Raw genomic sequence first — 15,242 nt, 5'->3', positions numbered from 1 at the left:
CAGAGGAAAGGAGGTCCCAAACCTCAGCAGAGTGCTTGGGGAGAGATCTTGCATTACATAATAGACTTCTCCACCCCAACTGAGAATTAGTGGGGCGTTTGCCTGTGTTGGCTATGGGAGGTCCTGTGCTAGAGCATTTGGAAATAGCAGGTTGGGGGCATAGGGTTGTATATTAGCAGACGTATAATTAGTTGGTACCTTCTCGCCAAAAGTGCCCTAAAACCGGCAGGTTAAGCATGAGAAGGGGCCCTCCGGGGATGGCCAGTAGTCAAACCCGCCGGCAAGGCAGGAATTAGATTTCATCTTTAGCAACTCTTTCATAGAGTACACTATTCTCAATGGGGGGCCATGGTCTGGCGCAAAATGACCAGAGTGCCTGGCGACTCCCGGGCGCGGACGGGCTTTCCTTTGGCGCACCTTCGGCGCGCCAGCTGAGCGTGTACGCTGCGCGTCGAGGATTCCATCCAGTTTTATAGAGCGGGTTATGCCACTAGAGTGCAAAGTTCCATCTTTGCAGGAAGTGTGACCAGCCTCCCTCCACTCAAATGAGCTAGCCTCGCTGTGGACCGGGGAGAGGTGCTCAAGTGCAAAAGTGCGGGTGAGTAAGCAGTTTGCCATAAAATCATTAAGCATAAAATTGTGCAATCGCTAAGTTAAAAGGACAGACTTTTCACCATGACATTCACTCCACACTGCCAGCGCGCGTCCGCTCGCGGCAAGGATACCATCCAGTTTTATAGAGGGGGTTGTGCCACTAGAGAGCTAACCTCCCTCTTTGCTGGAAGTGAGACCTGCCTCCCTCCACTCAAAAAAAGCTAGCCTCGCGGTGGACCGGGGAGAGGTGCTCAAGTGCAAAAGTGCAGGTGAGTAAGCAGTTTACCATAAAGCCATTAAGCATAAAATTGTGCAATCACTGAGTTAAAAGGACAGACTTTTCAGCATGACATTCCCTCCACACTGCCAGCGTGCGTCCGCTCGCGGCAAGGATACCATCCAGTTTTATAGAGGGGGGTGTGCAACTGGAGCGCTAACCTCCCTCTTTGCCAGAAGTGAGACCTGCCTCCCTCCACTTAAACGAGCTAGCCTCGCGGTGGACAGGGGAGAGATGCTCAAGTGCAAAAGTGATGTGAGTAAGCAGTTTACCATAAAACCATTAAGCATAAAATTGTGCAATCACTAAGGTAAAAGGACAGACTTTTCAGCATGACATTCACTCCACACTGCCAGCACGCCTCCGTTCACGGCAAGGATACCATCCGGTTTTATAGAGGGGTTTGTGCCACTAGAGGGCTAACCTCCCTCTTTGCCAGAAGTGAGACCTGCCTCCCTCCACTCTAACGAGCTAGCCTCGCGGTGGACTGGGGAGAGGTGCTCAAGTGCAAAAGTGCGGGTGAGTAAACAGTTTACCATAAAACCATTAAGCATTAAATTGTGCAATCACCGAGTTAAAAGGACAGACTTTTTAGCATGACATTCACTCCACAATGCCAGCACACATGTTCGCGTCTCTATGTTCTTTTTTTTCTGTCCCTTCCTACAAGTTGCACCTCTCATCGTATATTTAACCGTTTCAGTGTTCTTCCACAGTCTGTGCCTTTCGTATCTCTGACCCTTTCATAATTCTGCCACAGTGATCTATTTCAGGCGCTAATGGCGGATTTATGCCACTTCTGTAGATCCTGCACTATCCTGAATGAATCATTCGGAAGACACTTGTTCATTTATGATTTTGGTCACAAATGAAGCAGTAGTGTGGCTTCTGGTACGGGTCTTGCTTACTTCGGTGCCTCTAGTAAACTTTGGATACACCTTCTCTCACAATGAACCATGCTCCAGTGCATGAGTATTCCCAGAGATGTGAAGCGGGCACAAATCTATAGCTACTCACAACACTACAAGGCAGAAACGAGGAAAGAAGAGCACTAACCAAAAGAAGACTAAAATAAAAAGTTGTTCCCATAAGGTGACACATTCCTCTAAAGTTGCTCTTCAAAACTGTACATTAAATGACAGTTGGTCATCCGAAATTGGACTGCACACTCCACATGGGGTATGAGGAATGGGACAATACTACAACTGATACACCAGATGCGGTCCTACGCCTGAGCACAATAAGCTGAAGGTAGTATCTAAAGCAGGACATAATATCACAGATGTGGCTTACAGAACTAAAAACTAAATCCAAACGAGGCCTCTAAAAGTTGAAACAATGCCACATGGTAAACATTGAGTACTTAGGTTTTCTTCAACACTTCTAAAACTATTAGTAGTATATCGAGTAAGACTAGACATCATACTTCTAGTGGCTCACTAGTCACCATCTTACACTCCACATAAGCCCCCATTATTAGACACAGTACCTCAGATGAGGCCTCCATAACACAACACCTAGAACGCCCACATCGTGCTCAGCAAGAATTCTACCGTCATCACAGGCACGTGGGGCTGGGTAGGTGAATGTTTGTCCTCTGTGTGGTAACATTTTGAAACTCTCTGTTGGTCTAGAAACACTTATCTCCTCACTTTGTGTGCTTAAGAAAAGAACTTTAAATGTGCCTTGTTAACTGGTTACTTACTACACGAGCCTGATCTCGGACTAGGCTTTCACATAAAGAATAACACTTAACTTATCTCCTTTACCTGTAATCAAACGTCTAATACATTGGATTTTTGTCATACAAGATACTACACTTTTGACAAGTGCATACAAACATTTAATTATAAAAGGCGCCTTCATCCCACAGCTGAATGTCTTAAAGTGGTGCCAATCACAACAATATGCTGTTAATATGGAAATCGATGCATCGATGAAAAACAAAATATCATCTTTTTGACCAGAATTGCCCGTTGTGAACTCTACATCAACCTCAACTCGCAAATATGTAGTTAGGCAGGCCCTGAGACCCAGGCCCGGAATTGCTGATTGACTGGTCACAGGTGGGAGGGTGCATAGCTAGAGGGCAAGCACTCTGGCAGGAAACTCTTCTTGATCCATCCACACATCGGCACAGCCACATTACAATGGTCAGGGGAGATTGCCCCAACAAAGCACATATGGGCGGAGAGGGTACGCACTCCTAAAAACACCATAAAGTAAGATGCCACATGAGTTAGGAACACACAGGCAATTAGGACTTAGCACACATAGTGATCACTCACTCACAATGCCTGACACGTTCACCACTAGCCATAATGTGTCCACGCAAAGGTCAAGACCCACCTGGAGTAACCATTTACCATTAATTTATGACTCAAAGGCTGCAACCCACATTCCACACCATATATGGTACGCCAGAAACGTTAATGACTTGTCGTATTTTGTATATAGGAAGGACATCCAAATGTAAATTGAGACAGTCCTCGTGCTTGTAACTGTTTTCCCGGCCGCTATGTTTAATTAAACAAACTGTACTTGTTTTGCCAAATACTTCTTGTCGTCTGTTTTTTCTAAGGATTTCAAACTCAAGTAACAATGCAATAAAAATATTTTATACAATTCATCTCATTGGTCTACTGCACATACCTACTTCTCAATCTTTGAGTTACAAGTGCAGCAGTACATAGACATATGCTCCATTCTAATAGGGAAATAATGTCATCAGTGGTCCAAAGGGCAGTGGCCTGAGTCTCCTCATTCAATGTTTGTTTTGAATGGAGGGAGAAGAAGAGCGTTTGGGCAAAGGAGCAGGAATTGTGATGTAGTTCTAGGTGGCCTCGGTTATCTACAAACTGAAGTTTCGGTTTCATGAGCACTGGAGGGTGTCTATTATTCAAACCCTAAGCCAAGTGTTGGATCCACCTTTTTTAACATTATTAAACTGTAATTTGCCTCAGGACATGTTCTAAGTATCTGCAAGAAACCGGTGGATTACCCATTTACTGAAAAAAGTGACCTTGACCTAGACGCATTAAAGAAGTAGAGGCCTATCTCATCTGCCTCCTCCCTGCTGTTGCAGAGAGAAGCATATAGCTAGCTGGCTTTTGAGGGTCTTGCAAGATCATCAGCTGCTAAATCTCTCACATGCAGTATTAGTTTCCTTACACAGCACAGAATCAATCCTAGTAGTTACACTGAATAAGTTGAGGGCAACTAGGGCTGAGACCTCCAATCAAGGAGTTCTTGACCTCTCTCAACCATGGTACAAAACTGTGGTTTATTGCAAAGTTGGATGTCAGACGCATGCCTCTTAATGTCCTGCATTTTTATACTTTTCTAAATATCTTTAACCCCTTCGGTGCGCACGACGTCCGGGAGCAGTCGTGTGCAACAGTGTTCGTGTGTGCACGACGGCTCCCGGCCGTCATGGCACAATGCACCGGAGATCCCTCTGGTGCAGGCACAAGAGTGATTTCCTTTTCATCCCCAAAAGCTCTCCCAGCTCCCGAGCCCCCCAGCCCCTCCCCCGGTTTGTGTGCAATGACGATCAGCACGCACGTCGCACTGTCATCATTGCACAGAAACCGAAACTGAAATGAGCCTTTTGGCTTATTTCAGTTTCACTTTCGATGTGCTTAGGGGGCTCTTAGCCCCCCCGGACACATAGAAAGAGTGGTGAGGTATCATTGAAAAAGGGACCCCTCCCCAGTGGTTCCCTGCATCCAACCACTAGACACCAGGGAGGGGGGAGTGGCCCTTTAGGCAAGGGCCTTTGCTCCCCCGAAAAAAATTTGGCATTATTTAGTCTTTATCCGCCCCCAGCGGGGGCAAAAAGCCCACTAGACGCCAGGGATTTTTTTGCGCATATTTTCTTAGGGTGGGGGCTGCCCATAAACGGCATGTCCATGCCTCCACCCCAGCAAAATGTACAGCCTTTCTGCCTACCAGGGGGAGGGGGGGCAAAAAGCCCACTACATGTCAGTGATTTTTTTCTTGGCAAATTAAATTAGGGTGGGGGCTGCCCAAAACGGGCATGTTGATGCCCCCACCCCCAGCCGCAAAAATTACAGTCTTTCTGTCCTCCCTGGGGGACAGAATGCCCACTAGATACCAGGGATTTTTTTTAATTATAATTAGTGGTGGGGGCTGCCCAATATGGGCATGTCCATGCCCCTCCTCCCCCGCAATAATGACAGCCTTTCTGTGGGGGCCCAATCTGCCCCTCCCCCCCGGGGGGCAAAAAGCCCACTAGACACCAAGGATTTTTAGGGCAAATTTGAAATAGGGTGGGGGCTGCCCAAAATGGGCATGCCAATGCCCCCCAACTCCCCCCCCCCACCAATGACAGCCCTTCTGGCATTAGCCCCCAATCTGCCCCCATGGGGGCAAAAAGCCCAGTAGACGCCATGCATTTTTTTGGGCAAATTTTAATTAGGGTGGGGCATTGGCATGCCCGTTTTGGGCAGCCCCCATCCTAATTAAAATGTGTCCCAAAAAATCCCTTGCATCTAGTGGACATTCTGCCCCCCTTGGGGGCAGATGGGTGCATTAGCCCTCATTCTGCCCCGCCGGGGGGGGGCAAAAAGCCCACTATACGCCAGGGATTTTCTTTGTACAAATTTGAATTAGTATGGGGGCTGGCCAAAACAGGCATGCCCATGTCCCCACCCCCACAAAAATTACAGCCTCACGGTCACAGCTTCGATGTTCTACGACTTTGAAATTATAGGGCTGTCACCCTGTTTAGGATTTTAGACAGATGGCCAAAGTAGGCAAGATCTGTGGGGGAAAACTACATTCTTATACTTTTCTAAATTGATAAAATCAGTTCCCTTACGTTTTGTTAAAAGTCAGCAGTCATAGATCAGCTACATTTCGACAGGTGCAATGCCTTGGCTCCAGACCTTTCAGAACGCCGCAGCCAGACTGATCCTAGACATCCCCAGTCACAACCACATCACCCAACACCTCTGCGAACTCCACATCGAAAGAATAACCTTCAAGCTCCTCACGTATGCATACAAGGCCCTCCACAACATCGGACCAGCATCCCATAACAACGCCTCTCCTTGCACGCATCCAAGAGAAACCTCCGATCAGTCAACTTTTCTCTGGCCACCATCCCATGCATCTACAAGACCAGAACGGGTGGAAAGTCCTCCTGCAGACGACCTCGAACAACCCCCACCTCCTGCAAAGTCCTACTACACTGCTCCAGTTTGGAAAGGACCTCAAGACCTGGCTCTTCAAATGACCCCAGCACACAACGGAGCAGCCCCTCTCCTTCCCCCAGTGCCTTGAGACAATCACAGGTGAGTAGCTGCGTTTTAAAACCCCCTGATTAATTGATCGATTGATTGGTAGAAAGGAAAGGGGCAGTCTGGTTATTTTGGCAGGAGAAAACAGGGAATGTATTTTTTACCATTTGCTTATATTGAAGCAGGGGCAATTTTAGGTGGGAGACATCTAAAATAAAGCCATTTTTTGGCTTACAAAAATCGGGAACCTACCATCTGAATTGAAATATATGCTCCTGTGCTGAGGTGCCAAGGGAAAGGCAGACAGGGAAGGAAGAAAAAAAACCTCACCAGATTTCCTGCGCCTGAATAAAATGTAAATGTGTGCAATAAAGGCTGCTTTGAAGCCAGTACTGTCGTTAATTAAAGGAGCTTTATGAGAGGTAATGCAGTGCTATTACCTGCTGATACAGTCTGATTGCAAATTACTAAAAGCTATATTTAATCTTAAACTTAAATCTTTCGGCACATTTTGTGGCAGCTTATGTATACTGTGTGTAATGTCCCACTAATCTTATCTTATCTTGCATTTATTTTTTAATTTATAGTGTTTGCTTTCTTTTAAATGTATTTTCCTGAAAGTGAAAGGCCACAAACAAGTTAAAGAATATTTCGTTCATTTTATCCACGCCTTAGACTTCGCATCCGACACAGCTCCCATACGTTTTCAATGCAGTTCGATTACTGTCTTTAGGCGACAAAAGCGTAGTCTCGAATTCTTCCAAACTGTTAAGACACCGGCTGGGGGGGAAGGGACAAGGGGGAAGGAAATGCACCGCACCTTGTACGTATTATATAACGCGGTCTAGTCCTGCAAAGGCGAATGGGAGATGGACATTCTTAAAAGTAGCTCACCCAATATGGCCGAACGCGCTCTAGCATTTGATAGGCTTATAACCAGAAGTAAATAACTCGACGGTGGACTATCCAGCTATCAGACAGCACAGCGGATATGCCCAGCTTCTCTCGGTGTGCCCACATGGTTCTGTCCTTACCCGTTGTTATGGGAGACGCCGTTGCATCGCTCATTTTCACTGTTCTAACGTATCTCGCAACGATAGAGCGTGTGTAAAGTGCCGACAGCTGATTTGTAGAAATAGAAAACAGACATGTGTTAGGTAAGGTGGTGACGTCATTGAACAATGTTGAAAACAGACTCAAACCTAAGCATGAATAAACTTCCTGCAAAAGTATGCCACACATTTAGAAACAAAAACATTGAACTAATTTTCTCCTTTTTTTAAGTAATACTCGACATCACAACGGATGTGGTATTTATTATAACTGGTCATTTTTAAATCGAATTAGGAAGATTGTTTTGACATTAGCCACTAGTAAACTAAGCCACGTTTATATTTTTGGTAATGCACTAAATAAATATGAGGCAACTTTAGAAACAACTAAGCAATTATGATTTGTTTTCACCAATTCACACAATTTTTTAGGTCTCGCCAAGGCGAACACAGCGCATGCAGTGCCTTGCCTTGGTGAGGTTCTATTGTTGTCGCTTTGGTACTGAAAGGTAGACAAACCATGTGCGCGCACAGACATCCGATGTGCACGTGCATGGCGTCTCCTCTCTGGTTCCCGCCGCGCGCATCGCGCACTTTCACTTTTAGTCCCCCGTCGGCTCCACGGAGACAGCTTGTTTACTTTTGCCACTAGATAACCAGCAGCGGAGCAGTGTTAATTACTACTAGTCGCGTTGACAAAGTCTACACAGGGATAATGCAAATTTAGCTCAAGGGCATTTAGAGCGCTTTACATGAGCACCTCTCTATTAGGCCCAGGAGAGTATCACAGGTTGTTAGGGCGATGCGAGGAGTCGAACCTGATTCCCACGTATAAAGTCTGCATTGCTAGCCACATCTCCTCCCAAACAGTACTTTAGCCTACAGAAAGCAGCTTGGCCTGCACAGGGATGTGACCCTAGAGCCTCAGATGGAGTCTGAAGCTCTATATACTATGCTCAGAGCAGCGTGGAAGTAACAGGCTACAATGCTTTCCCTGCCACCTGATCCATTTCACGGTAAAAGGAGCCTATGCTCAGACCAGCGCTCACCTCATAAGACTGACGCAACTACCCGTAGCCTCTGCCGCCACTCGCTGTGCTGCCATCACGCAGCACCTCTTGGTTACTAGCCCTGACGAAACCGGCCATCCTTTTTAAAGGCAGCTGGCCAAATCTGCATGTCCAGCCGCTGGGTAGGCCCTGAGAACCGCCGTGCTGGCTCCAAGTGCTTCTGAGAGGCCTGCTCTGGTCATGTTATCTGTTGTATATTGATTCTTCTTGTAATATGGCTGACTATAGTCATTAGCCCTTCCTTAGTGTTTCCACCTCCTTAGTCTCCCAGAATACCTGTGAGTGTTCTAACTTATCCCCTGGGTTTCCATGTGTGTCAGTTGATGGATCTGGTCAGCTGGCGAGATTTGTACTCAGCTGTGTCCTACAATAAATCTACATATAATCAACTAGAAGTATCCTGTCATCTATCACCATCCTATTTACAACATTTTGGCGACGTTTTCTGCTGACCAGACCAGAGAGGAAACCATCAAACACAGCCTGGGCTACACCTCGCGAAAAGAACCCACTGCGGTCCACCTATCTGCTACCAGTAACCTTTTCAGAGGAAGCTTGTAACCAGATGAATGAAGAAAAACAAAGAAGAAATTAAAGCAAGAAAAGAACTTTGAGTACATCACTCATCTCTGGCAGTACGGCGCAATCTTAACTGTGGCTAGAAGTAAGGCGTAGGAAAATAAAAACGGTGATGTAACCAGTAATTTTTAGAGCGCTGTGAAAAAGGGAGAAACCAGCCGCAAGTATTTGTAGCGCCTCGAGATTTTAAGGAACCTGTCTAAAGCGGCAATTAAAGTTGAACTAAACTACATCTCAAATAGCTGCAGTTTAAACCACGTACAGATGTAACTGACAATGCTGTGAAACTCTTATCAAAATTAAAAGGAACCAGTAACTGCAGGAAAACGGTCCAAAGAATTTCTCCTATGCTTCCTGTAATGTTACAAATGAAGTATTAGACACAAGAAACTGCACAGATTGGAACAAAGTACTTTTATAGTTCAAGCCACAGCTGCTGTAAAAGGAAACAAAATAAGAGAGAATCGCTTAGAAAAAACGGGAACATGCTGTCATAAACGAGTGAATTATAGACATAAACTGGGGGGAAAAAAAAAAACAATGCCCAAGTTCTTCTACCGTGAGTCTTTTGAGCAATGGAATGTATGTTTGCCTCTGTATACCGTTTGTCTGCCTCCGTGTTGACCTGCTCTTCATCAAGGCATATTTCATAATCATGACGTACCTGTGTTACTGTTGGTCTCAGCGGAGGGGCAGCGTCATTGCCGATATGGAGTGCCCAGCATCACCTTAGAGTTGATGATCTACATGTCATGTCCCTCACAATATCAACTAGTGCCTTAAAACTGTGTAATTAGTACTTAAGAATGGATGGCAAAGAAGCATAAAGGAGATTTTGGCTTGACAGAGAATCTATGGACAAATGGTCAATATCTATCGGTGCACGGAATCCTCGGAAAGTCAAAGAGCAGGGTGAAATTAGTCCATAATTGAGCTGGAGAAACGAGGAGACAGAGGTAAAAGAAACAGGACTGGACAAAGGCTGTTCCGGAAAATAAAATATAGACAATGGTCATGCAAGTGGAGTCAAGTTTGCAAGATGGACAAAATGTTCACAACCGGGACAAAGGTCCCAGGTGAGAGTCTCGACGGAAGGTCCACATCGGGGACAGAGATCCCAGGTGAGACTCTGGATAGTAAGTTCACAATGGGGACAAAGGTCCTGGTCCCACGTGAGTCTCTGGACGGTAAGTCCATAATGGGGACAGTGGTCCCAGGTGAGAGTCTCGGCGTTAAGTTCATTACGTGGACAGCGGTCCCACGTGAGACTCTGGACGGTAAGTCCACAACGGGGACAGAGGTTCCAGGTGAGACTGGGGACGGTGAGTTCACAACGGGGACAGAGGTCCCAGGTGAGACTCTGGACGGTAAGTCCACAACGGGGACAAAGGTCCCAAGTGAGAGTCTGGACAGAAAGTCCACAACGGGAACAGTGGTCCTAGGTCAGAGTTTGGACAAGATGTACACAACAGAGGCAAAGTCGGAAAGCCCGTATTTGGGACAAAGGTTCCAAGATTTACAGCAAGGATGGACGAATCCATCTTTTTAAGTGAAAGCTTCAAGAAGGAAAAATGAATTTCTTTACATCGCTTGTGATACTGCACTTGGTAATCTTCAGGAGTACCTACGTTTGGAATCTTCAAAGTTTATCTAAGAATGTGGTATCTGTAAAGCACGAAGGCGTATGTTGAACTCTCTATCTTTAACTCAGAGCGTAAAGTGTTGGTGGACGGAAACAGATTTGAGAGAGTGGACTGTCTCTTCCTGTTTTGCTGGTCAAGGACAGATTAGAGGGAGTGCACTATTTTTTTCCTGTTTTGTCAGTCTAAGGGGAGTAGGTAGTGGTGATGCCTATTAGTTGTTTTAAGTGTTGTGTCTCACCTCACACTTCACTTTTACACTCTTTGCCCCAAAATGCTCTTTCGCCTTCATGAACTAAAATTAGTTCAAGTTGTCTTAGACCTCCTATCTGTCTTTAATGTTATTGTTGCTGTTTCCCATACTTTAAGCTCGTTTTTTATGTTTGTTTCATTTTTTTTCTAAAGGAGGAAGATGTGTTGTATATTGATTCTCTTGTAATATGGCTGACTATAGTCATTAGCCCTTCCTTAGTGTTTCCACCTCCTTAGTCTCCCAGAATACCTGTGAGTGTTCTAACTTATCCCCTGGGGTTCCATGTGTCAGTTGATGGATCTGGTCAGCTGGCGAGATTTGTACTCAGCTGTGTCCTACAATAAATCTACATATAATCAACTAGAAGTATCCTGTCATCTATCACCATCTTATTTACAACATTATCCTTGTTGCCTCCAAGCCCTCGCTGCCTGCTCCCTGGCACTGCCGTCCAGGCTGCAGGTGCCAATATAGTGGGACATGTGCTCCTTCCGCGATTCCTCGTTCGTGTTCTTTGTCGCTGCTCCTGAGCACCGCCGTTCTGGGTGCAGGTGCTGGTATGGCGGGACAAGGGTAATGCTCCTGTGATTCTTCTTCACTGAGATTCTTTGTTGTCACCACCCACGCTTCAGTATGCCTGTGCTTCTTCTCGGCCGTCCTCGTTGCAGCTGGAGGTCCCAAACCACCGCCACCTGCTCACTGCCACATTGTCTGCCCATGGCTTGTTTGAAATGTGAGGTTTCATTTAAATGTAAGGACTGCTGGACATCTTCTAGCGGACGTGTGTACCATTGTAGACATAGCAGCTAAATCCTATCCGACAGGGCAACTATGTATACATGCCTATTGACAAAGGGACCAGAAGTCGTTAGGTCGAAACCTGCAGGACAGCACAGTTGTCTGGTTGTGACAGTCTCAGAGACATATCAGTGGCCAAGTGGAAAGCAACCTTACCCATTGTGTTCCTTTTTATTTTATTACTCATAATGTATTGCATTCTATTTGATGGTTTTATTTGTCTAGTCTTTGTCCCTCACGTGGAGTATAACCTGTTTACTATCTCTCTGATTCGTTCTTTTTATCCTTCCAGACACACAAGTGTCAGGAACTTTTTTCTTTTTCCAAAAGCATTCAGCGAGAGTGACTGCATTTCCCCATTCGCTGTGTTTTCCCATTTCTCTCAGCACATTCCACAACTTTGTCCTTCAAGCGACTGTTTCGTACTCTTTCACTTGTATTTAGCTTCGGCTTCGACCGGCTCTTCCATGTGCTTTAACTCCACCGTGTGCTCCCTCTTGCTCATTCACTTCCACCCCCACATTGCTCTCTCTCTCCGTTCACTTCAGTCCCTGAATCATTCGTATTGCTCCCTCCCATCCAAGCTCTCCGTGTTGCTTCTGCCTGCTCTCCTTTTGCTTCCCTCCTTCAGTGATTACGCCCTCCGTGTTGCTTTCTCCACCCCTTCTTTTGCCACCAGCTCACGTTACTTTTATCTATTCTTTTCAATCGCTCCAAGTCGTATCAGTTTAAAAACAAGCATTTGCAATGCAATAGGTTTCGTAATTGCGAGATTTTGAGCTATTGGCATTGTAAATGACAATGCCTTTTATTTCTGTTTAAAAACCCTGCATTAATAAAAGGCATTGTCATTTACAATACCAATAGGTCAAACGTTCTATAATGCGAGACCAATTGCATTGCAAATGGTTGTTTAAGCTATGTTCTTAACGCAGAAGGATGGGATACCAAGTCCGCCTCAAAAGCTTTTGAAATTGTAAACCTCCTATCACTGCGTTTTATCATTGCTTTACCTCACTGAGCCAACGTACCAAAGTCTAAATCAACTTACTTAAAATTGCTGCAAAATATTAAATTCAGGAAATGAGGCCCAAAGAAGTAAGTGGTTTGTCCAGAAGATATTTGGCCTAGCAAGGTGTAATGGGTTTATGGAGAATGAGAATGCGTGTCGGGCAGAATGTGGATTGTGGAATGCTTGTATGTTCCCTGTCCTTAAGATTAACACTTGGAATGTTGGGGGGAGTTAGAGCTGGGAAAGTGCTCGTGCATGTACCTGGTAAGCTGCATCCTAAGAGGTTGAAGGATTTACACAACTTACTTGGTCGTCTTCACTACACAAGGAAGCTGGTATGTATAGTCCACAATACAGTCACACTGTTTACAATTCTATGTTCAAGACCGGAGGATCAGGTTATGATTTATCTTCCTTTACTGTTGTCACAGCTGCCGAATAAAAACGAACTATAAAATCCAGTATGCTAATATAAGCAGTGCTTTAAATGGGCAGGTAGTATCCGGAACTGAGTACCTGCTCTTTTTTAATTTGAAAGGGAAAGTAACTGCACTTCTCTGCACTGCATGAATACATTTAATGGGAGAGTACTGGCACTTCTCAAGAGCAAACAGGTACTCTGGATAGTGACTACCAGCACGGCTATATTTCCATGTAAAATACTGAATATGAGTTACACAAGAAAACATGACTATAACTACCGCTCAATATCCGTATCCTAGCATATAAAGGCACTCGTATATAGTCCTTTTTCTTTGCAGCAGAGATGAATGCCTTTCACTTAATTATTCAGTTTATGATTCTATTTTGGGCTTAGATATTTCTTAATAACGTGTTAATTGATTTAATTTCACCATACTTGTTAACATGTTTTTTTCGTTCCTTATGCCATTCCGAAGGTTACTGCACACATCGTGGGTGGTGGTCCACATCCCCCACACCCAGAATATTTGGCCTTCCTGTTGCCATGTCCTTTGGTTGTGAAGAGGCGCAGGTTGGGGTCAGGTAAGGCATGCAGAAGAAGGAACATTGGTTCTGGCAGGCAGTTTTGAACTCTTTGCTGCATTGAGAGCTCAGCCCGAGGACGCATCCCACTTTCCTGGCAACGAAGAACGCAGTGTCTATTTTGTACACTGGGAAGCATGCACTTTGGATTTTGAGAGCCTGACTACAGAAGCCTCATAGATCTATATAAAACATTTATAAACCTAGAGGAGACAATCTGTATCGTCTGAAATGATACGGTGAGTAGTAATCTAGGGCCTAGAGAGTTTTACTGACATCTCAACACTTGATGTGCACTAACAAGGCTGACAAGCATGGATATGTTAGACAGGACTGTATCTAGGAATCCGACCTTATGGACCCTAACCTGGCTTTAATGATAGATTCAGGAATTTTCAAATCTGTGGAGACCACTATGTCCAAGGCCTTGCAAAAATTGCAGGTCACTTTCACCATGTTTCTTCAGGGTTCACATGGTGCTCATGCGCAGACACACCAGATGGATACTGGTGGTTCTCAATGGGGAGCTCGGTTCCGAAGAAACCTAAAAAAAGGTGGAATACTTTGAGAAAGTGCTTAAGCTTCTAAACTCTAACTGCACAAATCAAAGAATTGAGGTGGCAGGATCCATTGATCTGCGACATTACATCTCACCAGAACTCGGAGAACACGGATCTCCCTAGACCTGATGACTAGGCTAGGGAGTTTAAATCTAAAACATCAACGGACTGGAATCCCTCGGGTGGGAGGGCCAAGGAAAAGCTCAAGGGCGAGCCAGCAACACCCTCCAAAACCAGGATCAACATAAATACTTCTTTGATCTGGAAGACATTGCACACCATTGCTCCTCTGAGTGGGAGCAAAATGCCAGGGCTTACCAGGGCAAGCTACTGGATATGAGAGGGCATCTCACCAAGATCGTGGAGTTGGCCGAGGGGCAAAGGTGTTGGGGTACAGAGTAGACACTGTGTTGTGTCTTCTTGGCACAGCGTGTGATATGCATGTTGGGCAGTGTCAAATGTGTCCTATCTCCTGAGTGTAGATTCTCAGTTTTGTTGAGGCTGGACCCCAAGATGGGGAAGTTTTGTTTGTGGAAAGCTTTATATAAGACCTGTCTAAATGTCTAACCCTTTACTTCTCTAGACAAAGCGTAAACATCCCTTTAAAGGGTCTTTGCTCCTAAGTTTTCTAGACATGGACGCTCATCTGGCTGTGCTTTCAAGCAGGGTCCCTGGAGGAACCAAGATCCTGAAGGCACACGTTTTACAAAGTTTCGCCTGGAGACCGGACCCAGAAGCAACTCAAGTGGATGCATTCCTGCAGGACTAGAGCGAGGGCCTGAATTATGACTTCCCACCATTCATGATTATAGCCAGAGTGTCAACTCAGGCCACAGGACAACAAGCAGAGACAATTCAGGTGGCCCAGTTTGGAGAATGTAACCCTGGTTTCTGCTACTTCTAAATATGTCTTGTGATCTTCCTGTCATTCTCCTTATCCATGGGCCATCCTTCTTGGTTAGGGGGGAGTTTGATCCAATATTTGTGGATAACCTTCTGTTTCTAATGGCTCAGCGCATATCAGGTAATGATGGCATCTGCCAGGCATTTTGCATGAAGTTTCCTTCTTCATTGAGCAATATTGGTTTCAGGTACTCAGAAAAGATACAGATAAGCCTTGGCAGCTTAGTGCAGTCGG

At 45.3% G+C, this 15,242-nt stretch overlaps 1 protein-coding gene across 1 annotated transcript in view; it reads right to left on the bottom strand.

The window, feature by feature from the left end:
- The window catches only part of C5_1H1orf50 (chromosome 5_1 C1orf50 homolog), a 98,522-nt gene extending 91,260 nt beyond the window's left edge, over window positions 1-7,262 (bottom strand). The window contains exon 1 of the mRNA XM_078640991.1: window positions 7,170-7,262. Within this exon, the coding sequence (XP_078497117.1) occupies window positions 7,170-7,203 (34 nt within the window). The 5' untranslated portion in view covers window positions 7,204-7,262. The remainder of the gene's footprint in view (window positions 1-7,169) is intronic.
- Window positions 7,263-15,242: the final 7,980 nt, after the last annotated feature.

Source organism: Lissotriton helveticus, chromosome 5_1, assembly GCF_964261635.1.
Source record: "Lissotriton helveticus chromosome 5_1, aLisHel1.1, whole genome shotgun sequence".
Taxonomy (NCBI): Eukaryota; Metazoa; Chordata; class Amphibia; order Caudata; family Salamandridae; genus Lissotriton; species Lissotriton helveticus.
The sequence above is the reverse complement of the archived record's forward strand: the minus strand, read 5'-3'. Positions and strand labels throughout refer to the sequence as shown.